General features: G+C 42.9%; 2 protein-coding genes across 10 annotated transcripts in view; one reads left to right on the top strand and one right to left on the bottom strand.

Moving 5' to 3' along the window:
- Positions 1–27,897, top strand: part of CTPS2 (CTP synthase 2) — a 129,924-nt gene that overhangs the window by 69,867 nt on the left and 32,160 nt on the right. For all 8 annotated transcript variants that reach the window (XM_068532805.1, XM_068532807.1, XM_068532809.1 and 5 more), the window contains one exon: positions 21,957–22,053. In XM_068532805.1, the coding sequence (XP_068388906.1) occupies positions 21,957–22,053 (97 nt within the window). The remainder of the gene's footprint in view (positions 1–21,956; positions 22,054–27,897) is intronic.
- On the bottom strand, positions 267–6,087 carry S100G (S100 calcium binding protein G). Of its 2 annotated transcripts, XR_011072257.1 has the most exons (4): positions 5,973–6,087; positions 5,315–5,458; positions 1,848–2,017; positions 267–506 (listed from the first exon to the last, which is right to left on the bottom strand). XR_011072257.1 is itself a non-coding variant. In XM_068533230.1 (3 exons), exons 2-3 carry the CDS (start codon positions 5,447–5,449, stop codon positions 1,913–1,915), a joined length of 240 nt encoding a protein of 79 aa, XP_068389331.1. In that variant the 5' UTR covers positions 5,450–5,458; positions 5,973–6,087; the 3' UTR covers positions 1,753–1,912. The 2 variants fall into 2 exon arrangements, 1 of the variants encoding a protein (XP_068389331.1); XM_068533230.1 differs by lacking the exon at positions 267–506 and having other exon boundaries at positions 1,753–2,017.

Genomic DNA, 27,897 nt, shown 5'->3' with positions numbered 1-27,897 from the left:
TCTTCAGGAGGGCTTGTGTAGTTTTAAAACCATTCAGTGTTGTCATTTCCTACATTTTGAAAGTGGAAATAATCCCATATCTTTCTGATGTCAACTACAGAAAGTAAAGTGTGGCAATTTTGGCTCTAGAGCATGAGTTAAAAATAAAAACATCGAAAAACATTGTTCAAAGGCATGCGCTCTTGCTCCCAATGTTACCCAAAAACTGGGTTCATCTCTTCGTGGGTGTTGAACCAAAAGATGCAACCAAGCCAAAGAATGGGAGGAGGAAGGATTTATTACTTATAGCAAGTAAGGAGAACACCAGGGATCTTTCCCAAAGCAGTGTCTCCCTGAAAACTGGGCAAGTTTTAAGCTAAGGGTACATGCATGTTCGTGAAGGGGCTTGGGTAGTCCACACAGTCCAAGCTTTAGTTGATTGAAGTCACAAGGGTCAGAAGAGGTCAACATTATCATCCCTTAGGTTCCAGTTGATCTGGTGGTTGAGTGCTTCAGGCTAGTCTTTACTGCTGAAACAGAATTGGGGGTCTTTACAACTGATGTATTATCTTTGCTCTTGTTACTTCTCTTGCCTGATAACAGTCATTTGTTCCTACATTGTTTCCTTAAGGTCATTAATTACTGAGACCTGTTCAAGGACAAGCATTATGGCCAGGCTTAGATCACAAAATGGCTTAGGCCAAAAATGGGTTCTCTTATGTCAAGAAAGCCCTGCCTGGTTTTCTTCCTCTGGGGACCTGCTACCCTATGTACTTACACCACAGGGGTTAAAATTGCTTTTGAGGGGCGGTGGTGGGTCAAAAAACCATCTTACACCATGTCTAAAGCGCAGATATGAATGTGGTACATAAACAGGTATACACACAATGTATACGTGGAATTAAAATTTCGTTGGAGGGGCAATTGGGAAAAAAATGTCTAACAAGGCTCATTAGGAAGGTGATGATGAACAGAAAGGTTGAGATGCTGGTCAAAGGGAATGGGTGCAGTGCTGATGATTTGTGGGTGTTTCCAAGGAGGGGAGAGTGGTGGTCAGGATAAAGACCTGGCTGCCTGGGCACTGCTGTGGTGGGCTGCCGTGGCCAACTTGGACTGATTTGACTTTGCCATTTTAACTGTCTGGTAAGGGGCAGAAGAAAGTTACTCCTCTCCCGCGCTCCTCCCTCTTTCCCTCCCCCCAGCTGGATTCAACTAGTAGAACTTGAGGACTAGCTGTTTCTCAGATACCCAGCATCCCAGCATCGCAGGATGCCAGAGCTGGAGGGCCCTATGCCTTCCTGTCCCTTTTATTTTCCATATCACATACTAGAACCAAGGCCATCCCCTCAATGATGGAATGGAACTGACTCTCTGGACATACATTCCTTTTGCTCCCCCAAAGGGTCATTGATTCAAGAGGCACAGCCGGTGCTGGGAGATGACTTTAAAGACAAGTGTCTGTTTTATGAAGTCTGTTTCTCCCTAGGCATTGACTAGAGTGAAATACGAGTTGATGTTGGGAATGATGTGAGCCCTGTGTGGCTGCGGAGGGAGAGCAGGGAGCGGTTATTCTGGTGGACGAGTGGCGGGAGGGAGTTGGTTTGACTCGTCAGAATTCTTTCCAACTCTCCGCCACCATCTATGTGGTCTTGGTCAAGATCATGGAACTATTCTGGGCCTTTTTTTTTCCTTATAAATCTATAAATTAGATGCATCAAATTAAGGTTACTTTCAAATCTAGTAAGCTACAGGGGTCAGTACTTGACAAGGTGAGACATGTCTAAGGATTTCTTTATTCAGTAATTAGACCTCACTGCTTGATCATTGCAATTGCAAAGAATTAAGTGGAGACAATGGTGGTTTCGTACAGAATAGGGCCACATCCCAGGCACTCTTCTTCCGGTTCTTAGAGTGATCTATTTTGTTTCTTCCTTCACTGGGATATCTTTTTTACTAACACCTGGAATTCTTCGAAACTAACTTCTCCATCTCCATTCCTGTCCAGTTCTTGAAAGAGGTCATCTAGGGTGCTTGGACCCTGGTTTTAGACAAAAAGGATGGGATAGAAGAGAGGAGAGAAAATGATGCAGTTACTGCTGCACATTCTCCGAAATTAGAGACACTGGGTCTGCGTTCCTAGAAGGCAGCCGAGTTTTCAGTCACATGTTACTGATAGAGATGAAAAAACCAACTTTAGTTGTAGTATTGCTTCATGTCACAGAACTGACTACCCTTTTTTTAAAAAAAAACTATATCATACATTTATTATTTTAAAATTGATAATGTGTATTTTAAAATAACTGGTTTCCTATGTAAACTAAATCTAAATCATTCTTTTGAAAAGAAGTCCCAGGGCTTTACTTGACTGCCGAGAGGCCCTGCTCCAAGGTTTCCCTGGTAGCTGGTTTGGCATCCAGCCCCAGAGCTGGACCAGCATGTGATCCTAGGCTTGCCATGGGCCAGCCCCATGCCAAAGCTTTTCCTTAGCCTGTGCAGTTCTCCCAGCTGCCGTGTGGGGGAGATCCACTTTACAGATGAGGAAACTGAGGCTTTGAGACACCCGCTGACTTGCTTAGGGCCCCCAGCTGGTAAGTAGAGGGCTTGGGGTTCAAACACTGACTCCAGAGCTCAACCCCTTAATTAGCAACCACCCTAGTTTTTTCCCAAACCCCGGGTTGCAGCCCACTGCCATGCCATGCAGGATGACTTTGGCTCAGTGGTTCTTACACTTTGGCATGCGTCAGAATCACCAGGTGGGCTTGCTGACCTTAGTAAACCCAAACTGATGGGTGGTCCCACTCCCAGAGCTTCCGAGTCACTAGGCTTGGGGTGGGACCTGAGAATCTGTATTTCCAACAGGTTCCTGGGCGGTGTTGATGCTGCTGGTGCAGTACTGACTACTCAGAGAACCACTGCTTGTTACATCAGATCATGTTCAGCTCAACTCCCTTTTGACTACTGGTATTCCTGTAGTGACTTAAGCAGGATTAATTTTTGTCTCTGCTATAGGGGTGGAAAAATTTCCCTTCTTCCCTTCTGGGTTCTTTGGCTGGTCTATTAATTAAATTGACATAGACAGATCAACAGGAGAAAAACAAGTTTAATTACATATGTACAGGGTACCCCATAAAAATATGATACCCAAAGGGCAGCCAGGTAACTGAGGCTTATATAACATCCTGGGCTAAGGCTACAAAGGGAAGGAAGGCCATTCACAGGTAGGCAGAGATGTTTGGAAAACAAAAGTTTGGCCTGTTATACAGATACATTTCTTAGGAAAAAAGGAATCTCTAGCAAGAGCTCTCTTCCTGGTAAAAGAAGAGCTCTCTTCTTTGCAGTGTAAATTTAGGCAGTTGAGTGGGAGGTAAAGAGCTTTCCCTGAATCTTTGGGTTTTGATTGCTTTTAGTTCCAAGTAATCTTCATGCTAAACTGGCATATTTCAGGGAGACTTGTACTGAGCCCCTCCACTGCCGTAAAACTCAAATCTTAAAGCCATCACAACTCTGACTTTCAGGTTAGGAGTCTCTGTGGCAAAATAGTACCCAGGAAACCTATTGAAATCACAGTTCAGTTTATAAGTCAGCTTCAAAAATTGTTTTTAAATTGTGGTAAAAAACACATAAGATAACATTCCCCATCTTAACTATTTTTAAGTATACGGTTCAGTAACGTTAAGTATGTTCACATTGTTGTGCAACAAATCTCTACATCAAGGTATGCTTTAATCCCTAAGATTCCTTTAAAGACACTTGGCACTTAGCTATGCTCACAAGACCAAACTGTGTTAGTTATTTAGCATCTGTTTTATAAATACCAAGCACTGTTTTCCTGAAGCATTTGCTAGATTCTAAACCATACAAGGTGATGTGATGTAAACAGAGTATAGTTTAGAAAACCTTAGAAATCCATATGGAAATATAATCAGTACATGACTTGATAAGTAGATTTTTCACAACTTACCATTAGTCTTCCTACCTTTATCCAAATTAGAAAAGTCATATGTGCTTTTTATAGGAAATACATAAAATATAGAAAAATACAGAAAAATTCACCAATCTTACCTTATTTAAAAACAACTTGTTTGAGTAGATTGCCTAGGCTTTCCTGTCAGATTATTATTTTTCTCCTTTTTCTTATTATTTTCTATTATTCCTATTATTATTTTTCTTCCTTTTGGAAAAATTTAAGAGTTTTTTGAAGAGTTGAATCTTTCTCAGAAACACTGGTTTTTATTTTTAATTAGAAAGTCTATTTTTCTGCTAGTACCTTTAACTTTTTAAGTTATTTCACATTTTAACTATAAGAAAATATCGATTATAAGGTCATCGAATTCAGATACTTCACTTTTTAGTACTAAAAACAGAAACCTCAGCAACTAAACTAACTAACTAAAACTAGAAACCTTCTCACATGTCATATTGGCAGAAGGGACATTTCTGGTTAAAAACTGAGAACCAAATTCTGAAGTTAGAGCTAAGTAGGGACCAAGTCAAATGTAACAGGTAGTTGCACAGTTGCTTCCATTTCGAAGATGGTTTTTAGTTCCAAGGGAAAGAAAATGTATTGGAGCAAAGAGAATCAACCTTTCCCTATTCCTTATTGCCTCTAGATGGATTTTGATTTTGATAACTCTGGGATGGTTTTGATCAGAAACTTTATGGCTGAGGAAATGTAATCCTTTCCTGAAAGTTGTTTAGAAACGCGTGGTTGCTCATTAGCACAAATTTAGGTGCTTAACACAAATTAACACAAATGTAAATGCTTTTGAAATAGAAATGGGTGTCGCCAGAGGGCAATTTATCAGCATGAAGCCGGTTTTCTTAACAGACTGCCAAGTAAGTGTTGGTCTAGTTGAGAGATCCTACCTATAACAGAGGAGCACATCCAGGTCCAACTCCTATAACCGTACAGGCCTCGTTGTTTTCCTAAAGCCTGGCACAGGGGTGCTGAATCCAGGCTGAAGGCCTTAGTGTGTTTGCTTGGCAACCTGCGGGTCTTCCAGGCCTAGCTTGGTAAGCGTGCGATCATGGCTTCTGTTTACTATGGCTGGTCCCGGGGAGTTCTGTGTCAAGGCTGTGGGCAATAGAAGGCGTAGTCCATGCTTTCTAGGAGCTTGCCTTCTGAAATGTGGCCTGCCCTCAGGGGAGGAAAGCACACATTCAAGTGCCCTCCCTCCGGTGATGCCCATGCCTGGGCTGCTAGGCGGTCTGCCTCAGATGGAGCTCTGATCAGTCTCGTCGCGGACCTCAGCCTCTCCCCACGTCCTTTCCTCTCTTCTCCCCTCCCTTCCCACCATCGCCGCCCCATCAGCGGGCTCTGTGGTGGTATACTCACTTTCAGTAAACTGGGGAATTCAGTCTGAATCAATAACTTCAGCTCCTCCTTCGACAGCTGGTTTGGATCACCTTCTTTGGCTGCGTATTTTTCAAAAATGCTCTTCAGTTCTTCAGGAAACTTGTTTGTACTCATTTTGGTGTCCTGTAAATTGGGAAAGAAACGAACTTACCAAAAAGCTGAAGTATTTTCTATTGATGATTGCCAGCAGGAGTTGAGTGCTTTTGGGCTGTTTCCTTGGCATAGGTGAGAGAGAATAAAGAAAAGGGGAGAGGGGAAGATAAAGAGGAGGAGGAGGAGGAGGAGAGAGGGGGCGGGAACTGTGGGAATCACAATGTACCAGTGACTGAAAACGTGTTTTAAAAATAATCATCTTAAATAGGTTGTTAAATGTCTGTTTTTAGAGTACATCTGTTAGAAGATAGTCTTTGGAGCCAAATACGTTTACTAGTAATTATGACATTTTTCACTTTTTAGGTACCTACTCTGCACTCTGTAGGCTGTGGTCTTGAAGAAACCTGACCACAGCTTCTAGCCTCTTAAGTTACTGGTAATATCTTTAGATGGCACAAACCCACTTTTTCTCTAGACCGTGATCTTTCACACCATTCTGAAAGGAAGCAGAAGCAGCTACAGGTACTACTAAAATCACACTTACCTGGTCGTCCAGCAGTGAGGCAGCTGGAAGAATCAAATAGGAGTGTGAGAAGCTGAGCAGGATCCTGCGACTTTTATAGTCTTTACAGATACGCCACCCTGATTAGGAAATTTTCCTTTTGTTTGCCATTTAAGGGTAATTATTAATGATTTTTGAAACCCAAGCCTAAGACTGCATGAGCTTCATAATTAAGGGCAAGATCCAATAAAGGGCCACCTCAACAGTTGCTTAATGGTTCAGAGTCCCAAGTATAAGCTTGGATCCTTTACCCCTTAGATTATATTTTCCCTACAATGTGGAACGAGGATATTTGCTCACTGTTCACATTTCAGAAAGCTCAAATATGGAGGGTTGGTTTTTTTCAATTTAGTTGCATATTTAGGCTTGAAAAAAATAATTTTCTGCACATCAAGAAAAAAATGCTGAAATAGATAATCAAATACTACATAGTTTAAAGAATTGCCTTATAGCCTTTGAAGTCCCTCTGATGTTTTGTACATATAAGGTAGTTAAATTTTTTTTTAAATAAACATCCACTTTTTAAAAATAATTAATTAATTAATTAATTAGGCTGTCTTGGGTCTTAGTTGCTGCGTGCGGGCTTTTCTCTAGTTGCGGCGAGCAGGGGCTACTCTTCATTGCGGTGCGCAGTCTTCTCATTGTGGTGGCTTCTCTTGTTGCGGAACATGGGCTCTAGGTGCGTGGGCTTCAGTAGTTGTGGCACGCGGGCTTAGTAGTTGTGGCTCACGGGCTCTAGAGCACTGGCTCAGTACTTGTGGCGCACGGGCTTGGTTGCTCTGCAGCATGTGGGATCTTCCCAGACCAGGGCTCGAACCCGTGTCCCCTGCATTGGCAGGTGGATTCTTAACCACTGCGCCACCAGGGAAGTCCCTAGGTGGTTAAATTTTTGAGTAACTGAATGAATGAATAAAATATCATTGAGAAGCAGGTTTAAGAAGTCGGGGGAAGATACACAATAATTTGTGGTTTCATTTGGCAAAGCAAGATCGCCAAATAGCATGGTCATTTTTCAACTTTTTCATTATTTGTTGTTCACATATGTGCTTTTTATTTCTTATTGCTTTTCCTTGCCAAATCTATTTTGTTAATCATTCTAAAAACTCGTGAAAACACTTGACTTACTTTTATTCAATTGGAATTACTTCAAACTTTTGGAACTGCCAGGATTTAAAATTGGAGACTAAATTTATTTCTCTTAGAAAGAGTTCCATGAAAGAATTAGGATATTTCCCGGGAACATTGATCCGATACTGATTGTAACTCACAAAAGGGGGTTCCAGATCAACTTTAAAAGCACTTATCAGCTTTTAAATACTTGTATATGTCCATACTTTTTATGGACCTTTTGTATATTTAGTTTTCTATGGCCCTTTGTTACATTGCAGACAAATTCAGGATTAAAATATTGGACTGTATTTCTCTCTGAGGCTTTTCAGTTCTAAAATTCTAAGGCCTTATTTACCTTGGAGAACAAATGTGAAATCTTATATATAGAGTTCCTTAAAAGCTCCCACCAATCCTGAGTCCTGATCATTCCATGCACCTTAGCTGTCTTGTGTATGTTATTCTCGCTTTTATTGCAGATTATTTGACATTGGTATGCATCCGTACTGACTCTGTATTAACTCACTTCTTAGAGTAAAGATAGGCATTTTGCTTTTAGCTGTAAGATTTACACAAAAATGTTCTGATTTTGGCAGTGTATTTTAATCAAGATTTTAGAGAATTTCTCAGGTTTTTATACTTATGCTCTGTCTTACCTGGGAGGAAGAAGGCTTTTGTTGAACAGTCATGAAATATCTTTTTCCTCCAACACCTTTTTAAAAAAATTTCAAATCTACAGAAAATTTGCAGGAAGAGTCAATGAATACCAACCCACCTTTCGCCCAGATTCACTAATCGGTAACATTTCCACATTTGCTTTCTCTTTCTATGGACGACCCCCCCAACCCCAACCATTTGAGAATCAGTTACAGACATCCAGACACTAACCCCCTAAATACCTCAGCATCTTATCTCGTAAGGACAAGGACATTCTCTTACACAACCACAATGCCATTATCACAGCCCGTATTCACATCTCCCCAGTTGTTGAAATAGCATCTTAAATTATCTGTTCTCTCAAATTACCACCTGTGAACTAAAATCAACATGGCAGTTGTTTTATTTCTTGAGTCTGTTGAAGAAATGATTTTAATAATTATATGTGATCTTAATAACAATATAACTATATGATTTTAACAAGTATATATTGTATGAGATAGTATATGTTGTATATAACACATGAAATGTATATATGAACACACGTGTGTGTGAGCATGTGTGTATATAAAATGAACTCTAAGAAAAACATTTGGAACAGTGTTGGTTAACAGTCTTTTAGGCTACAAATCTCTAGTTTCAAGGGAAGACCTCTGATTAAAACAGGCCCAGTGCCGCTTGTTGTCAGAACTTAGGCTTGTGGTAAACGCTAACAGAACGGGAAAAACACCCCGTCGGTCCTCTTACATTTTCACTTGCTCACCTCTGCAAGTCACATCTCTCGTCTCTTATTTTTCTCTTTACCTGTGGACTCAAGCGTGAGGGTAAACCTGCAGTGGGAAACATGAAATCCACCAATAGATACTCTCATGAAACATTAACTAAAAATATATGGAGATGGGCGATAAATACAGGGTGTGTTCAAAAGAGTGCATTTTGAAACCAGAGAAGGGGGAAAAAATGACAGGCACAAGATGGGTAATGGAAAAATGGAGAGGCAAAGGTTATTTCACCTCACCGTTCAATTGCTTGATCTTTGGACAGACTTCAGTTTTTCCTAGGAAAGCCAAGAGTAACTTATTTTACAAGCTTGGGGTACCACAGGTCTCCGTGGCCGGGTTACTGTGCTCGAAGGCCACAGCAGCAGCGCCTCAAAAAGCACCTCGGGAAGAGCGTAGTGTCAGCAGCCAGGCCCTGCGAAGCAAAATGGGTGTGAAATGCTGTCTGTGGGCTCGTGTTGTCTTTGATGCTGAGGTTTGGGAGAGACCCTGACTATTAAAGAGCAGCTGTCCCTAAAAGGGAGCCCCCCTGCCCACCATGACAGAGTTCACCTTTCACTTCCAGCCTCTGCCCTGGGTGCCAGAGTTCGCAGAGGCCTCCTTATCAGAGCCCGGGACTATCGAGGGCTGCTTTTTACCATGGGCTGTGTGCTGCCCCCGCACCCGACCCGTGCCAGCATGCCACCTGCCCCGTCTCAGGAGCAGGGCTTCTGTGAGGAGAGCTGGTCAATGTTAGTGTGAGGCTCAGAGGCAGGACTTGAGTGTCATGATCACACCTGAAGGTAGAAGAATGTTCTTTTCCTAGTGGAAGTAACATAGACGTTATTTTACTGGTGGAAAAAACCAAGTTAAAAAAACTAGAAAATATACACATATTTCTAGGACTGCTCAATGCTTTCACCATTGTAGATTCCATCCTCACGCTGCCCTGATGCTGCAGAGAAGTACCGGCCCTGTATCAGGTGAGAGGTGAGCTTGGGCACAGCGTACCTTGACCTCAGAGCAGGCCACTGCCCCTCTCCCCTTCCGTCTGCAACTTGGTCTCAGAGACCCTCCACTTCTTGTAGGCCCACCGACCAGTCCCTGGGTCTCCTCTGTTAGTTTTTGATTAAAATCCAGGGAGATTTAATGATGGAGCGCTTGATCCAAACCTGCCATTGTGCTGAACTCTGGTGGTGCTAGAGAAGAAGATCTAGTCCTTGTGCGTGAGGAGCCCGCACTTTAGTTTCTGAGAGGAGATGCATATACGAAGTGATGGAGGAGGTTAAAGTTGTATACGATAAAGGACTGTATTAGTTTCCTATTGCTGCTGTAACAAATTACCACCAACTTAGTGACAAATCTATTTTTTTACAGGTCTGGAGCTCAGAAGCATTTCTTCTGGAGGCTCTAGGGGAGAATCTATTTCTTTGCCTTTTCCAGCTTCTAGAGACTGCCTGCTCATGGCCCCTTCCTCCATCTTTAAAGCCAGCCATGTGGCCTCTTCCAGTCTCTCTCTCTCCCTCTCTCTCTGACCTCTGCTTCGTTGTCACATCTCCATCTCTGATTCTGACCCTCCTGCTTCTTCTTATGAAGACCCTGTGGTTACGTTGGGCCCACCCTGATAACCCCAGATAATTTTACCATCTCAAGAGGCTAAATTTAATCAGGCCTGCAAAGTCCCTTTTGCCATGGAAAGCAACATATTCACGGTTTCTGGGGACTAGGACTTGGACATCTTTGGGGGGGCCATTATTCGGCCTACCACTTACTGCAAATGAATTAACACTGTGTAGGTCATTTGTTTGGTAGGGTGAGCATAACAGTGGTATTAAGTATGGCACGGTAAGGAGAACTGGAGGGTGCCCCTAAAGCGCAAGCCCACGTGGGATGGTGGGGAGAAGCCATCTCAGGGAAAGTAGTGAAGAGGCGGCATGTATGTAGTGGCGTCGAGGGGAGGGGAGCAGAGGCGCCATCGGCGATGGACCTATCCAGCTGAGGTAGAAACCACGGGTCAGAATATGTGGGGAGAGCGTAGATGGTTCCTGAATGAGGTGGAACCTGCGTGCCACATGGAAGGGTTTAGATTTGGTCTGCAACGATGGAGGCTGCTGTAGCTGCCCAGCTACTGGAGATGGTCTGCTGGGAGGTAGGCTCCTCTAGTGTCCCCAAATGAAATGTCCAAAGGCAAGGGACTGGACAGAAGCAGGCCTTACCAGCATTGTCAGGTCAGAGGCTTGCACTCTTTCCCACACTGCCATTTAGGAATTTCATCTTTGGGAATTCCCTGGCAGTCTAATGGTTAGGACTCCGCACTTTCACTGCCGAGGCTCAGGCTTAGTTCCCTGGTTGGGGAACTGAGATCCTGCAAGCCGCGCTCTGTGGCCAAAAAAAAAAAAAAAAAATAAGGGGGAATTTCATCTTTGATAAGAGAACCTAACTTCCCTAGGCTTTGTTGTTTAAGGCACCCAGGACTCCTCAAGTCTTGAACCCATTACACTTTTATCATGGGCTGCAGAAACTTTGGTAAAGGTTAATTAGGGCCGTGTTTATCCTTACATGGTACTTTTACATCTCCTAAAGCTTTATCACCACCAATATTCGTTACTTATTGATCCTTTTTTATTTTTCTTCTGCGCTATGGCTCGGTTCCAAGAAACGACAGATCTGTAGTGGGGATCAGATGACAGCTTGTATTTAGGCAAACTCAGAATGGACCGAGGCGACCCTTTTGCAATGGAAGAGGCATTTTCCTCTTAGTTGCAAAATCTAGGGTATTTTGAGAATGTTGGGATTAAAACTAAAGCATATCTGAAGTTCTTTTCTTTAACCACCCCAGTAATGATAAAAGATATGTTTTAAAACTGTGATGTTCTCCTATCTCTCAGGCTTTTTGCGGAAGGAATGCCAGGAACAAAGACGTTTCCTTAATTTTCTTGCTGAATCAGGTCGCTTGTAACCCGAGAGGCAGTCATACTGTCATCTTTAGAGCTGGTAGGACGGCCTGATAACTCTGCAAGGCAACTGGTTTGGCCAGGCTTGACCAGAAGTACCCTGTGTTCTCTGCCTTCCCCAGCCGTCCCCTTCTGGAGTGTTTCTGTTCTCCCAGCTGGTGCCTGGCCTGGACATTCTTTTTTTTTAACATCTTTAATGGAGTATAATTGCTTTACAACGGTGTCTTAGTTTCTGCTTTATAACAAACTGGATCACCTATACGTATACATATATCCCCATATCCCCTCCCTCTTGCGTCTCCCTCCCACCCTCCCTAACCCACCCCTCAAGGTGGTCACAAAGCACCGAGCTGATCTCCCTGTGCTATGCGGCTGCTTCCCACTAGCTATCGATTTTACATTTGGGAGTGTATATATGTCCATGCCACTCTCTCAATTTGTCCCAGCTTACCCTTCCCCCTCCCCGTGTCCTCAAGTCCATTCTCTAGTAGGTCTGCGTCTTTATTCCTGTCCTGTCCCTAGGTTCTTCATAACCATTTTTTTTTTTTTTAGATTCCATATATATGTGTTAGCATACGGTATTTGTTTTTCTCTTTCTGACTTACTTCACTCTGTATGACAGACTCTAGGTCCATTCACCTCACTACAAATAACTCAATTTTGTTTCTTTTTATGGCTGAGTAATAGTCCATTGTATATATGTGCCACATCTTCTTTATCCATTCGTCTGTCGATGGACACTTAGGTTGCTTCCATGTCCTGGCTATTGTAAATAGAGCTGCAGTGAACACTGTGGTACATGACTCTTTCTGAATTATGGTTTTCTCAGGGTATATGCCCAGTAGTGGGATTGCTGGGTCGTATGGAAGTTCTATTTTTAGTTTTTTAAGGAACCTCCATACTGTTCTCCATAGTGGCTGTATCAATTTACATTCCCACCAACAGTGCAAGAGGGTTCCCTTTTCTCCACACCCTCTCCAGCATTTGTTGTTTGTAGATTTTTTGATGATGGCCATTCTGACCGGTGTGAGGTGATACCTCATTGTAGTTTTGATTTGCATTTCCCTAATGATTAGTGATGTTGATCATCCTTTCATGTGTTTGCTGGCAGTCTGTATATCTTCTTTGGAGAAATGTCTATTTAGGTCTTCTGCCCATTTTTGGATTGGGTTGTTTGTTTTTTTCATATTGAGCTACATGAGCTGCTTATAAATTTTGGAGATTAATCCTTTGTCAGTTGCTTCATTTGCAAATATTTTCTCCCATTCTGAGGGTGGTCTTTTCATCTTGTTTATGGTTTCCTTTGCTGTGCAAAAGCTTTTAAGTTTCATTACGTCCTATTTGTTTGTTTTTATTTCCATTTCTCTAGGAGGTGGGTTAAAAAGGATCTTGCTGTAATTTATGTCATAGAGTGTTCTGCCTATATTTTCCTCTAAGAGTTTGATAGTGTCTGGCCTTACATTTAGGTCTTTAATCCATTTTGAGTTTATTTTTGTGTATGGTGTTAGGAAGTGTTCTAATTTCATTCTTTTACATGTAGCTGTCCAGTTTTCCCAGCACCACTTATTGAAGAGGCTGTCTTTTCTCCATTGTATATTCTTGCCTCCTTTATCAGAAATAAGGTGAGCATATGTGCGTGGGTTTATCTCTGGGCTTTCTATCCTGTTCCATTGATCTATATTTCTGTTTTTGTGCCAGTACCATACTGTCTTGATTACTGTAGCTTTGTAGTAGAGACTGAAGTCAGGGAGCCTGATTCCTCCAGCTGCATTTTTCTTTCTCAAGATTGCTTTGGCTATTCGGGGTCTTTGGTGTTTCCATACAAATTGTGAAATTTTTTGTTCTAGTTCTGTGAAAAATGCCAATGGTAGTTTGATACGGATTGCATTGAATCTGTAGATTGCTTTGGGTAGTATAGTCATTTTCACAGTGTTGATTCTTCCAATCCAAGAACATGGTATATCTCTCCGTCTGTTTGTATCATCTTTAATTTCTTTCATCACTGTCTTATAGTTTCCTGCATACAGGTCTTTTATCTCCTTAGGTAGGTTTATTCCTAGGTAATTTATTCTTTTTGTTGCAGTGGTAGATGGGATTGTTTCCTTAATTTCTCTTTCAGATTTTTCATCATTAGTGTATAGGAATGCAAGAGATTTCTGTGCATTAATTTTGTATCCTGCTACTTTACCAAATTCATTGATTAGCTCTAGTAGTTTTCTGGTAGCATCTTTAGGATTGTCTATGTATATTATCATGTCATCTGCAAACAGTGACAGCTTTACTTCTTCTTTTCCAATTTGGATTCCTTTCATTTCTTTTTCTTTTCTGATTGCTGTCGCTAAAACTTCCAAAACAATGTTGAATAATAGTGGTGAGAGTGTGCAACCTTGTCTTGTTCCTGATCTTAGTGGAAATGGTTTCAGTTTTTCACCATTGAGGATGATGTTGGCTGTGGGTTTGTCGTATATGGGCTTTATTACGTTGAGATAAGTTCCCTCTATGCCTACTTTCTGGAGGGTTTTTATCATAAACGGGTGTTGAATTTTGTCGAAAGCTTTTTCTGCATCTATTGAGATGATCATATGGTTTTTATTCTTCAGTTTGTTAATATGGTGTATCACATTGATTTGCATATATTGAAGAATCCTTGCCTTCCTGGGATAAACCCCACTTGATCTTGGTGTATGATCCTTTTAATGTGCTGTTGGATTCTGTTTGCTAGTAGTTTGTTGAGGATTTTTGCATCTATGTTCATCAGTGATATTGGCCTGTAGTTTTCTTTCTTTGTGACATCTTTGTCTGGTTTTGGTATCAGGGTGATGGTGGCCTCGTAGAATGAATTTGGGATTGTTCCTCCCTCTGCTTTATTTTGGAAAAGTTTGAGAAGGATAGGCGTTAGCTCTTCTCTAAATGTTTGATAGAATTCGCCTGTGACGCCATCTGGTCCTGGGCTTCTTTTTGTTGGAAGATTTTTAATCACAGTTTCAATTTCAGTGCTTGTGACTCGTCTGTTTATATTTTCTATTTCTTCCTGGTTCAGTCTCGGAAGGTTGTGCATTTCTAAGAATTTGTCCATTTCTTCCAGGTTGTCCATTTTATTGGCATAGAGTTGCTTGTAGTAATCTCTCATGATCCTTTGTATTTCTGCAGTGTCAGTTGTTACTTCTCCTTTTTCATTTCTAATTCTATTGATTTGAGTCTTCTCCCTTTTTTTCTTGATGACTCTGGCTAATGGTTTATCAATTTTGTTTATCTTCTCAAAGAACCAGCTTTTAGTTTTATTGATCTTTGCTATCATTTCCTTTATTTCTTTTTCATTTATTTCTGACCTGATCTTTATGATTTCTTTCCTTCTGCTAACTTTGGGTGTTTTTGTTCTTCTTTCTCTAATTGCTTTAGGTGTAAGTTTAGGTTGTTTATTTGAAATGTTTCTTGTTTCTTGTTTCTTAAGGTAGGATTGTATTGCTATAAACTTCCCTCTTAGAACTGCTTTTGCCGCATCCCATAGGTTTTGGGTCATCGTGTTTTCATTGTCACTTGTTTCTAGGTATTTTTTGATTTCCTCTTTGATTTCTTCAGTGATCTCTTGGTTATTAAGTAGTGTATTGTTTAGCCTCCATGTGTTTGTAGTTTTTACAGATTTTGTCCTGTAATTGATAACTAGTCTCATAGCGTTGTGGTTGGAAAAGATACTTGATATGACTTCAGTTTTCTTAAATTTACCAAAGCTTGATTTGTGACCCAAGATATGATCTATCCTGGAGAATGTTCCATGAGTACTTGAGAAGAAAGTATATTCTGTTGTTTTTGGATGGAATGTCCTATAAATATCAATTAAGTCCATCTTGTTTAATGTATCATTTAAAGCTTGTGTTGCCATATTTATTTTCATTTTGGATGATCTGTCCATTGGTGAAAGTGGCGTGTTAAAGTTCCCTACTATGATTGTGTTACTGTCGATTTCCCCTTTTATGGCTGTTAGTATTTGCCTTATGTATTGAGGTGCTCCTATGTTGGGTGCATAAATATTTACAATTGTTACATCTTCTTCTTGGATTGATCCCTTGATCATTATGTAGTGTCCTTCTTTGTCTCTTGTAATAGTCTTTATTTTAAAGTCTATTTTGTCTGATATGAGAATTGCTACTCCAGCTTTCTTTTGATTTCCATTTGCATGGAATATCTTTTTCCATCCCCTCACTTTCAGTCTGTATGTGCCCCTAGGTCTGAAGTGGGTCTCTTGTAGACAGCATATATACAGGCCTTGTTTTTGTATCCATTCAGCCAGTCTGTGTCTTTTGGTTGGAGCATTTAATCCATTTACATTTAAGGTAATTATTGATATGTATGTTCCTATTACCATTTTCTTAATTGTTTGGGGTTTGTTATTGTAGGTCTTTTCCTTCTCTTGTATTTCCTGGCTGTAGAAGTTCCTTTAGCGTTTGTTGTAAAGCTGGTTTGGTGGTGCTGAATTTTCTCAGCTTTTGCTTGTCTGTAGAGGTTTTAATTTCTCTCTCGAATCTGAATGAGATCCTTGCTGGGTAGAGTAATCTTGGTTGTAGGTTTTTCCCTTTCATCACTTTAAATATGTCCTGCCCCTCCCTTCTGGCTTGCAGAGTTTCTGCTGAAAGATAAGCTGTTAACCTTATGGGGATTCCCTTGTATGTTATTTGTTGTTTTTCCCTTGCTGCTTTTAATATTTTTTCTTTGTATTTAATTTTTGATAGTTTGATTAATATGTGTCTTGGCATGTTTCTCCTTGGATTTATCCTGTATGGGACTCGCTGAGCTTCCTGGACTTGATTAACTCCTTCCTTTCCCATATTAGGGAAGTTTTCAACTATAATCTCTTCACATATTTTCTCAGTCCCTTTCTTTTTCTCGTCTTCTTCTGGGACCCCTATAATTCGAATGTTGGTGCGTTTAATGTTGTCCCAGAGGTCTCTGAGAGTGTCCTCAATTCTTTTCATTCTTTTTTCTTTCTTCTGCTCTGCAGTAGTTACTTCCACTATTTTATCTTCCAGGTCACTTATCCGTTCTTCTGCCTCAGTTATTCTGCTATTGATTCCTTCTAGAGAATTTTTAATTTCATTTATTGTGTTGTTCATCATTGTTTGTTTGCTCTTTAGTTCTTCTAGGTCCTTGTTAAACGTTTCTTGTATTTTATCCATTCTGTTTGCAAGATTTTGGATCATCTTTACTATCATTACTCTGAATTATTTTTCAGGTAGACTGCCTATTTCCTCTTCATTTGTTAGGTCTGGTGGGTTTTTACCTTGCTCCTTCATCTGCTGTATGTTTCTCTGTCTTCTCATTTTGCTTAACTTACTGTGTTTGGGGTCTCATTGTCGCAGGATGCAGGTTCGTCGTTCCCATTGTTTTTGGTGTCTGCCCCCAGTGGCTAAGGTTGGTTCAGTGGGTTGTGTAGGCTTCCTGGTGGAGGGGACTAGTGCCTGTGTTCTGGTGGGTGAGGCTGGATCTTGTCTTTCTGGTGGGCAGGTCCGCGTCTGGTGGTGTGTTTTGGGGTGTCTGTGACCTTATTATGATTTTGGGCAGCCTCTCTGCTAGTGGGTGGGGTTGTGTTCCTGTCTTGCTAGTTGTTTGGCATGGGGCATCCAGCACTGTAGCTTGCTGGTCATTGAGTAAAGCTGGGTCTTGGTGTTGAGATGGAGATCTCTGGGAGATTTTTGCCATTTGATATTACGTGGAGCTGGGAGGTCTCTCGTGGACCAGTGTCCTGAACTTGGCTCTCCCACCTCAGAGGCACAGGCCTGACACCCGGCCGGAGCACCAAGATCCTGTCATCCACATGGCTCAGAATAAAAGGGAGAAAAAAAGAAAGAAAGAAAGAAAAAAGAAAATAAGTAAAATAAAATAAAATAAAATAAAGTTATTAAAATACAAAATAATTATTAAAAATAAAAAAATTGAAAAGTAATAAAAAAAAGAAAGAAAGAAAGAAGAGAGCAACCAAACCAAAAAACAAATCACCAATGATAAGAAGCCCTAAAAACTATGCTAAAGAAAAGCAAAAACAAAAAAACAGGCAGAGAGAACCCTAGGACAAATGGTAAAAGCAAAGCTATACAGACAAAATTACACACAGAAGCATACACATACACACTCACAAAAAGAGAAAAAGGAAAAAAAATATATATCGTTGCTCCCGAAGTCCACCTCCTCAATTTTGGGATGATTTGTTGTCTATTCAGGTATTCCACAGATGCAGGTACATCAAGTTGACTGTGGAGATTTAATCTGCTGCTCCTGAGGCTGCTGGGAGAGATTTCCCTTTCTCTTCTTTGTTCGCACAGCTCCTGGGGTTCAGCTTTGGATTTGGCCCCGCCTCTCCGTGTAGGTTGCCTGAGGGCACCTGTTCTTTGCTCAGACAGGATGGGGTTAAAGGAGCAGCTGCTTCGGGGGCTCTGGCTCACTCAGGCCGGGGGGAGGGAGGGGTATGGATGCGGGGCGAGCCTGCGGCGGCAGAGGCCGGCATGACGTTGCACCAGCCTGGGGCGCGCTGTGTGTTCTCCCGGGGAAGTCGTCCCTGGATCACGGGACCCTGGCAGTGGCGGGCTGCACAGGCTCCCGGGGGGGGAGGTGTGGATAGTGACCTGTACTTGTTCACAGGCTTCTTGGTGGCTGCAGCAGCAGCCTTAGCATCTCATGCCCGTCTCTGGTGTCCACGCTGATAGACGCAGCTCACACCCGTCTCTGGAGCTCGTTTAGGCGGTGCTCTGAATCCCCTTTCCTTGCGCACCCAGAAACAATGGTCTCTTGCCCCTTAGGCAGCTCCAGACTTTTCCCTAGACTCCCTCCCGGCTAGCTGTGGCGCACTAGCCCCTTTCAGGCTGTGTTCACGCAGCCAACCCCAGTCCTCTCCCTGGGATCGTACCGAAGCCCGAGCCTCAGCTCCCAGCCCCCGCCCATCCTGGCGGGTGAGCAGACAAGCCATTTGGGCTGGTGAGTGCTGGTCGGCACCGATCCTCTTTGCGGGAATCTCTCGGCTTTGCCCTCCGCACCCCTGTTGCTGCACTCTCCTCCGTGGCTCCGAAGCTTCCCCCAGCCACCTGCCATTTCTGCCAGTGAAGGGGCTTCCTAGTGTGCGGAAACCTTTCCTCCTTCACGGCTCCCTCCCACTGGTGCAGGTCCCGTCCCTATTCTTTTGTGTCTGTTTTTCCTTTTTTCTTTTGCCCTACCCAGGTACGTGGGGAGTTTCTTGCCTGTTGGGAGGTCTGAGGTCTTCTGCCAGCGTTCAGTAGGTGTTCTGTAGGTGTTGTTCCACATGTAGATGTATCTCTGATGTATTTGTGGGGAGGAAGGTGATCTCCACGTCTTACTCTTCTGCCATCTTGAAGGTCTTCCTGGCCTGGACGTTCTTCCACTGAGTGTGTGATGTGCATCCCTGGATGAAGCCCCCTGTCAGTTCTTGCTCTGCTTTTCTCCTTTCACTGCTGTTCAGGGCATCATTCAGAGTTGGAAAGCTACTTCCATCTGCTCCCCCATCTTTTGTCTAACGTTTTCTTTGCCTCTCCAGTGGTTTCTATGGGAGCGTATTTTAATCGGAGGGTCACCGTGGCAGTTACACCTTGGGATTTCTTTCTGTGCTATCATATCAGGAGAAGGTCTTATTTATTGCTTTTGAAAACAGCAGGGATAATGTGAACTAATACCCTAGTGGAAGGCCTACACAATATATTTCACTATTTGGGCCTTCAATTTGTATTTTCATTAAAGTAATACTGTGTTCAACAATTCCCCCCCCCAAAAAAGCCAACATTTCCAAAAGGCCTATAATGAAAAAATTCAGTAATCCTTACCTCCTGTCTACCAAACTCAACTCTTATAGCTGTTTCTCCTGATATTTACCTTCATGTTTCTAAATAATGTTCTCATATTGCTCTTTCAGGAATTTCCAGACTTCCCTCTGTGTTGGAGGATTATTTAAGATCCTTAGGCAGCCCTGTGCCCACTGCATTTAGCTTTTGGAAATATTTCTTTTGGAAATATTTTCTGGCCTTGTGTTTGTCAGATTCAACCCAAGTAAGCAGTAAGGGAGGATTCCTGTTCTTAGTTTGGTCATTTGACTCCATTCTCAGTGGTTTATACCAGAACATTCCTTGAATTCCAAACATGCCAATAACTGAACAAACTACATTAAAAGACTCTTCCTGAGTGGAAAAACCCAGTGCAGGAAGTAAGGCTGACTTGAAGCATCACAATACACTTATAAGAAGAAACCAGGGGAGTTTATTCCTGTGGTCTTCCTAAAGGGTTCAGGTTATCTTCAACTGAAGCGGAAATTGAAGCTGTGAATCAACCTAGGACTTCTTATGGAGTCTGTGGCAGGTAGTGTAGTCTTATCTGTCCTTTCCTAGAAAATACCCAAGGGGCTGAAAGCTAAGCAGCTCAGCTTTCTGAACTGGAAGCTGATGCCCTCTCCTCACCTCACTCCTGTAATACTTAATCTAGCCGTAATTAGCCGACCCAAGAAGATAGGAAAGACATGCCAAGGCCAAGAGCACTTCAGAACCGAGCACTCCATCTGCCAAGGGGTGTAGTCAAGTTTTTTCTCCGCCCCTTCCCCTCAGTGACTCTTAGAGTGTACCAGGGCCACAGGGTTCAAATGGCTCAGAAAGTTCTTCTGGAGCACTGATAAGATCATACAAGTTCTTGGAAAATTCCAGTTGTCAAGGATTCCTGTAGAGCAACATGTGGCAGTTAGGGTATAGAAAAAACAAAGAAAGAAAGGTTTTATGAGAGGAAACTTGAGCAATTCCATTAGAACAGGTTAACTCACCCAACTGTAGTCTGTTCTAACAACTTAAAGATGAAATAAAACCATGAGATTGTAGTGAACAGAATTGTGAAAATAGACCATTGACTAACAAGAACAGGCTTTTCATAAAAATCACATGTCTGCATTTCTGTGAATTAATCCTAAAGATAAATCTGAAATTATTTGGTCTGAGTTCATTCAATCATCCATGCATTCATTCAGTGCATACCAGATGCCAGTTCCATGTGTGCTAGGGGCTGGGAATGCGATGGTAAAAGCAAAAAGTGCCCCAGCTCTTAGCGATTCACAGTCTAGTGCACAAAGCACCCTACACACAAACGGAGGGGAGCACGGTGGCGGGGAGCGTGTTGATAGAGGACCCCGACTAGGCTATGGTGCCTGGTAATATCAGCTCCCGGGGAAGCTCACGTTGGATAGTTGAGCTAAGATCTTAAGGTTAAGGATGGATTAATTTAGGAAAGGAGGGTAGGGGAGTGGGAGATGTTCAAAGTCTCCATGGTGGGAGGAAGGAAGATGCACTTGAGGAACTGAAGGAAGGCTCAGTGACCAGAGCTCAGGGTAGGAGGGGAAAGTCACGGGAAGTGAGGCTGAAGGGCTAGGTTGGGCCAGTACCAGGCAGTCAAGGATTTCAAGCAGGAGAAACACCACGACCACTCTGCCTGCAGTGCGCAGGGTTGGGGGGACATGTGAATGTGGGGCGTGTCTAGTTGGTGAGCTCTGGCCGCAGTCTGGGTGAGGGGCTGTGGTTTGGGTGGTGGTGGGAGCTGTGGATGGATGCAGGAAGTCTGGAGCTGGTAAGTGGATAGGACTTGACACATTGGAGATGAGGGAGAGGGAGAGATCCAGGGTGGCACTTAGGTTTCTACCTGTGGAATGTGGTAGAATGGATTATATATATATATATATTTTTAAAATTTTTTTTATAAGAGTAACCCTTCTAGGGGGCTTCCCTGGTGGTCCAGTGGTTAAAGACTCCATGCTTCCACTGCAGGGGGCACAGGTTCTATTCCTGGTTGGGGAACTAAGATCCTGCATGCCACATGGCACGGCCAAAAAAAAAAAAGGAATCCTTCTAAATGATTTTCTGCAAATAAGTACAGTCGGCTCTCCGTATCCATGGGTTCGGCATCTGCAGATACCAATAGCTGACTGTATTATGCCATTTTACATAAGGGATTGGAGCATCCAAGGATTTTGTTATCCACGGGGGTCCTGGAACCTGTCCCCCTGGACACTGAGGGATGACTGTACTTTTGGTATCCTTTTCCAAAATGGACAGATTTGCTTATGGAAAATCTTTACGGAATGGAGTGGGCGGTGGGAGAGGGTTGTTATTATAAGGGACGTGAAGACCAAAGCGGAAGGTCCCAGAAGGTCAGAACTTGAAGTGTGAACATTGCCTGGAACTGACAGTTTGAGTAATGACAGGAGGGAGGTTATAAAGATGCTCCTGATAAATTTTTTACCTGTGATTTGAATGAAAGATGAGAAGCAGAGACGAAAAGGCAGCATACTGTGAGGAGTGTATAAAAGCATGACTGTGTTTGAATAGGAAAATTGGAAGGAACGATCGGATTTTATTGTTTAAGGGACATCCTTACCCAGTGAGCATCCCCTAAAAGTAAAGCTTGAAATGTGGGAAATAATGTTTTTACAAGATGGCAAAACCGGACTTGTTTTGTTTTCTAAGGTGATTGATATGCCGGAACACAACCCTGGCAATTTGGGAGGAACGATGAGGCTGGGAATAAGAAGAACTGTTTTCAAAACTGAAAATTCAATATTAAGTAAGTTTCTCAAATCATTTGTTTTATAACATGGCAGGTATCATTTGCATGGCTGTGCCTGGCCACAGCCCTCCTGGAGCTCTCCCGTCCCGTCCCTCTCGCCCCTTCCCTGCCTCTGCACTCGCTGGTCCTCCTGCTTCCCCATTCCTCTCCCTGAAAAGGTTGGTAGAACACACATGGATGCCCCTTCTCATTTGCCCTCCACCACACCCTGGCCAGTGGGCTGCTTTGTGCTTTACCAATGCTCCTGGGGATGACCCTGCACCAGGACAGCCCTGATCCCAGCTCAGTTCTTTCCAATCCACTGTTTTCTCCACTGCATTGAAACCGGCTCCCTGTTTAACTGTTTCATGTCTGACTGCTTTGAGCCACTAATTTTTGAACTTCTTGAGAAGGGGGGCAGTTATGTCTCAGAAGTCTCTCTGTTCCCTGAGTAGCTCCAGCATGGGGTAAGGAAAATATGATGTGCTTCACTGTCTGATATTTGCTGATCTTCTACTCCCGATAAGGTTATTCTAATTTCTGTGGAACTTTTTTTCCATAGATTAACATATGATATGAGAATAACTTTAATGTAACCCCAAAGCCCTTAATTCAGTTTGATAAATATATCTCAGTGCCTGCTCTGCGCCATATGCACTGTGCTCGATTCTGGAGATACAGCAGTGGCCAGGACAGATGCCAGCGCTGCTCACCTTCCCCCCTCCGCCCCCCACCCCGCCCGTCCCCGGGCCGGACGCAGAGGAGGGAACCCAGGTATCTCGGGCGTCCAGCATCGTTCCTGTGAAGCTATAAGAATACCTTAGAAAAATGCCTTCTTCACTCAAAGAAGAATAAGACTAGAAATATGAGCTTCTCCTTTAAGGCTGATAAACAGCTTCTAAGGAGTATAAAGCTTCCTAGCAAGAAGGAAATTTAAAAAGGAAAAGTTTTAAAGTGCACATATTTCCCTACTCTCTCTGGGTCAGAAGCCAGTGTTCTTTAAGTGACTTTTTCTTTAAGAATATAAGAATTTTTTCTCTTTGTGGGTATTAGCAGCAATTCTTTGGCTTTCGGATGTTTCTAAATACTTTGAAACTTTGTTCAAATAGTGGTCTAAGAGGCAAAAATGGTTAGTGAGAAATTTCATCTTTTAAAATTGTATCTACTGTAAAAGATTCAGATATAATTGTACTAAGCTTTTTAAAAAGAGCTTTGTATTCAATATATTTAAAATTTTTACCTGTCTTGATGGAAATAAGACTGATTTAGGATTTGTTTTTCTTTACAGTAGACATAAAAGTAGCATTGATGATTTTTATGAATCTTAAACATAACACCAAAGTTTGTTGCTTGATTAATATCTTTTGCCTGCCTTGAAAAAAATTTTAAACAGCTCTATTAAGATGTAATTTACATACCATACAATTCATCTGTTAAAAGTGTACAACTCAGAGAGTTATGCAACCATCACCACAGTCAAGTTTTGAACATTTTTATCACCTCAAAAAGAAACCCTGGGGCTTCCCTGGTGGCTCAGTGGTTGAGAATCCGCCTGCCAATGCAGGGGACACAGGTTCAAGCCCGGGTCCGGGAAGATCCCACATGCTGCGGAGCAACTAAGCCCATGCGCCGCGGCTGCTGAGCCTGTGCTCTAGAGCCCGCCTGCCACAACTGCTGAGGCCTGCGTGCCCGGAGCCCGTGCTCTGCAACGGGAGAGGCCGCCGCGGTGGGGGGCCTGCGCACCGCAGCGAAGAGAGGCCCCCCCTTGCTGCAACTAGAGAGAGCCCGCGTGCAGCAACGAGGACCCAATGCAGCCAAAAATAAATAAATAAATTAAATAAATTAAAAAAAAAAAAAAAGAAACCCTGTTCCCTTTAGGTATCACCACCACCCCCTCCAGCCCCAAGCCCATTACCTTAATCTATAGTTTTGCCTATTCTGAATATTTCATATAGATAGAATGGTATGATCTCTGGCATTTGTGTTTGGCTTCTTTCATTTAGCATAATGTTTAAACGTATGTGTACATTATAGCATGTGTCAGTACTCCATTCCTTTTTTTTCTAAACTTTTTCTTTTTAAGTTTTCATGGTCTTTTCTAAACTTTATTAACCTTAGTTGTTTTTTTTTTTTTGCCACACCATGTGACATGTGGGATCTTAGTTTCCCGAACGGGGATTGAACCCCGGGCCCCCTGCAGTGGAAGTGTGGAGTCTTAACCACGGGTCCACCAGGGAAGTCCCTATCATTCTTAGTTTTTATATAGTCTTTTACAGTAGCAAACTTTTTCATGTATTTAGTCTTCATGTCTATTACTTGGACATATATTTAATTGAGTTAAGGAACCATAATATACTGATTCATTTCCAGTTGGTAAGCATTTCAGGTTGCTTCTGTCATTTTGTTAGAAAAATGCTGATGTGAACATTTTGACCCAGTGTTCTTTTGTTCTTTTGATTGTTTCTTTAGGATAGATTTCCAGGAGTCAGACTATTATGTCAAAGGGTATGAACACTTTTATAACTGATAATTCTGCTGGATTGTTTGAAAGAAAAGGTGAACCAGTTCATAATGATGTTAACTGTACTGTCGTGTCCTTGCTTTCTCTAGTCTTTTTGCTAATATTTTTATTACTTTTCTTCTTGCTCTATTAACAAGAACAAAAAGGGCCTTGTATTATTGTACTTTAATTTGCATTTCTTTTCATTTCTACAAAGTGGAAATTTCCCCTTTCCAGATGTTGATTTACTTGTTTGTATACCACCCATGTCTGAAGTCTCCACCAGCACTTAATATGGGAAGAGAGAGTTATACCAGCCCAGAGTCTCTTACCTAGATGGTCTAAAGCAAGGGTTGGTAAGCTTTTTCTGTAAAGGGCCAGATAGTAAATATTTTCAATTTTGGAGCCATATGGTCTTTGATGCAACTACTCAACTCTGTGTTGTAGTGTGAAAGCAGCCATAGGCAAATATGCAAGTGAATGAGCATGGTTGTGTTCCAATGAACCTTTATTTATGGACACTGAAATGTGAATTTCATGTAATTTTCATGCATCATGAAACATTATTTTTCTTTTGTTTTTTTTTAACCATCTGAAAATGTAAAAACCATTCTTAGTTCGAGAGCTGAACAAAGACAGGGGAATCCTGTTCTGCCTCAGGGTTGCCACGGCTTACAGAACCCCTGTCTAAACAAAAGGAGCACAGGCTGAACGAAGCAAGAGGCCAAGGCCGCAAGGCTGCTACCCTCCTGGGGATCGTTCAAGGACATCTCCCCGCTTGTCCACTTGCCTGCCTAAATACCCTATTTAGTGACAGAATAAGGCCAAGACAGCTTTCAGAAGCCATTTGGTCCAGCCTTTGTGCTGTTCACCTGAGCAAGCGGAGGGCCCACAGGTGGAACAGCTCGCCACGGGTGGGTGGGGGGACAGGCCTCGGCTGCGCTTCTCGCATTGTTTTTGGTCTTCTACTGGAACACGTGGCCCTGGCTCCACAGCCCACCGTTACGATCACTGTCCAAAACGTGACTCTTTAAACACACATTTCAGGATTGTGAAACTTGTCAAACACTTCAGATGTGTATATTTTATTGCATGTAAATTATACCTCAGTTTAAAAACCACACACATTTTATCTGGGAATGTAGATGGTAGGACTTGTCTACTTATAGTGATACCATTACTTGGTTGATTAACCCATTAGATAGATGACTTTTGAAAAGCAGGGGGATATGGTACAAAGCAGTTAAGTCTTTTTTTTTTTTAAAACATCTTTATTGGAGTATAATTGCTTTACAATGGTGTGTTAGTTTCTGCTTTATAACAAAGTGAATCAGCTATACGTATACATATATCCCCATATCTCCTCCCTCTTGCGTCTCCCTCCCACCCTCCCTATCCCACCCCTCTAGGTGGTCACAAAGCACCAAGCTGATCTCCCTGTGCTATGCGGCTGCTTCCCACTAGCTATCTATTTTACATTAGCAGTTAAGTCTTAAATGGGGTGCTTTGAAGAGTGAGAAATCTAGATTGAGGTGTGGCTAGAGATGGATGGGGTCAGGCTCAGGTGAGAGGGGAGCCAGGGAGAGCACTGAGGAACTTTGGTATGAGAGGGTTTTAAGACTTCAGAAACTTTATTGTTTTGCTTGTGGCTCTCAACTGAGTGTGAGAGCTGGGAACATAGTGAAGTACAAAGCAATACAGACAAGGTTCAGAGCTCATTCAGGGGACAGCTGACAGCTTGTTGGATAGTGTGTCCAAAATATTACAGGTCCCTGGCTTAATTTTTTTGGTCAGGTCCCAAGTATGTTGCTAAGACATCCAGGAAAAGAAGCCTGTTTTGTCTGTGCCAAGTGTGGTCTTTAAACCGAACTGCCACCCAGCAGCAGGAACACATTATTGGGACCATTCAGGTAACGTGTTTGAATACTGCAGAGTCTGGTGTGGGTGTGCGCTGGTAGGAACGCTAGAGTAAACCCAGTTGAAAGCAGTCCCAAACTGTGTGTGCGATCCGCGTGACTCTGCCCTCCAAACCAGCACTCTTGCCTTTAGAATCAGAGGAATGCACAGGGTTGGAAGTCGGGAGGGTGCGGAGGAGGCACTCGGGGAAGCAGAGGAGGGAGAGGGCCAGCCCCTGAGCACAGTGGGGCTGCGCTGTGGGGTCGTTAAAGGCGAGTGGATGTTGTTTTGCCCTCCAGGGGTGTCTGGTCCAGTGGCGGATGCAGCATGACGTATTGGAAGGAATTAAGAGCCCCCTGCTGTGCAGTGCGCACAGCTGGAGACCAGGTCCTGGTGATTTCCCATCAGAGTTCTGACATGACCCTCATCCTCAGGGCAGACGACATGGGGACAATGAGTTGATGCTGGCAGACGTCAGCTGGCAGAGGAGGCTGGGAAGAGCTCCTCAGGGTGACGCCAGCTGCTAGTGAGTGTGGCAGAGTCTAGGCTGCAGGAGGCCAGCGAAGCTGTCTGGACGCAGCAGGTGAAAATTGAATAGTTCAGGAAAAGACTTAATTCCTTTTGGGGACCTTGTCTGCATTTCCTCATAATAAGGAGAAGGACTTGACTGAAAGGCTTGGTTCTGCTTTGCTGTAAGAGAAAGAGGTTTTTGTTTTGAGAGAACAGAGGCAAGAGGCCAATTAGGAAGGTATTGAGTGAGTCCCTGTATTAAGAATCTGGGTAAAATTCATGGCATTGGAAATGCAGAGTGGTTTAATCTCAAATTTGAAAGAACTGAAAGACAGGCGGATAAGGGGAAGAAATTTTCAGGCTAGAAAAACTGCTTTTGCTTTCTTATCTCTTATCCAAGCGTTGATAGACAAAAACAGCTTCTAGTTCCTTGTGTGATTAGATTGTTAGGAAGTTTGAGGAAAAAACCACGCCACACAAAAAACCTTGGCTGGGTTAATGAGGTGATTTATAAAACAGTTTGAAAGAGATCACCAGGGAGTTAGGGACCCAGAAAGTCCGTGCCATGGTAACATGTTGCGCTGAGATAGGAGTTTGAAAGGAGCGTGGTGGGCCTCGGGAGAGGAGTGGGCCAGCCTCCCCGCCTCCCCATGGACAGCCCACAGTGGGGCTCCCTCTCTCCCCGGCTGCTTCTTGCCTTTTGCTGGGGCTTTCCCAGCAAAGTGTATTCGTGGATATGGGGGCTCACAGGTCTGGGACATAGCTCCTTTAATTGTAAGGTGTTAAAGCAGTTATGTCCCCCTTACTGGACCAGCTCTGTCCTGAGCACTTCATCTGTGAGAACTCGGGAAGTGGTTACAACCCAGCCCCTGGAGTCACACCGCCCCATCCCCAGCTCTCAGTCGCTGGCTGTGTAGCTGCTCACCCTCAGTTCTGCATCTAGAAAATGGACATCA

The sequence above is a fragment of the Eschrichtius robustus genome, chromosome X (assembly GCF_028021215.1).
Source record: "Eschrichtius robustus isolate mEscRob2 chromosome X, mEscRob2.pri, whole genome shotgun sequence".
NCBI lineage: Eukaryota > Metazoa > Chordata > Mammalia > Artiodactyla > Eschrichtiidae > Eschrichtius > Eschrichtius robustus.
The sequence above is the reverse complement of the archived record's forward strand: the minus strand, read 5'-3'. Positions and strand labels throughout refer to the sequence as shown.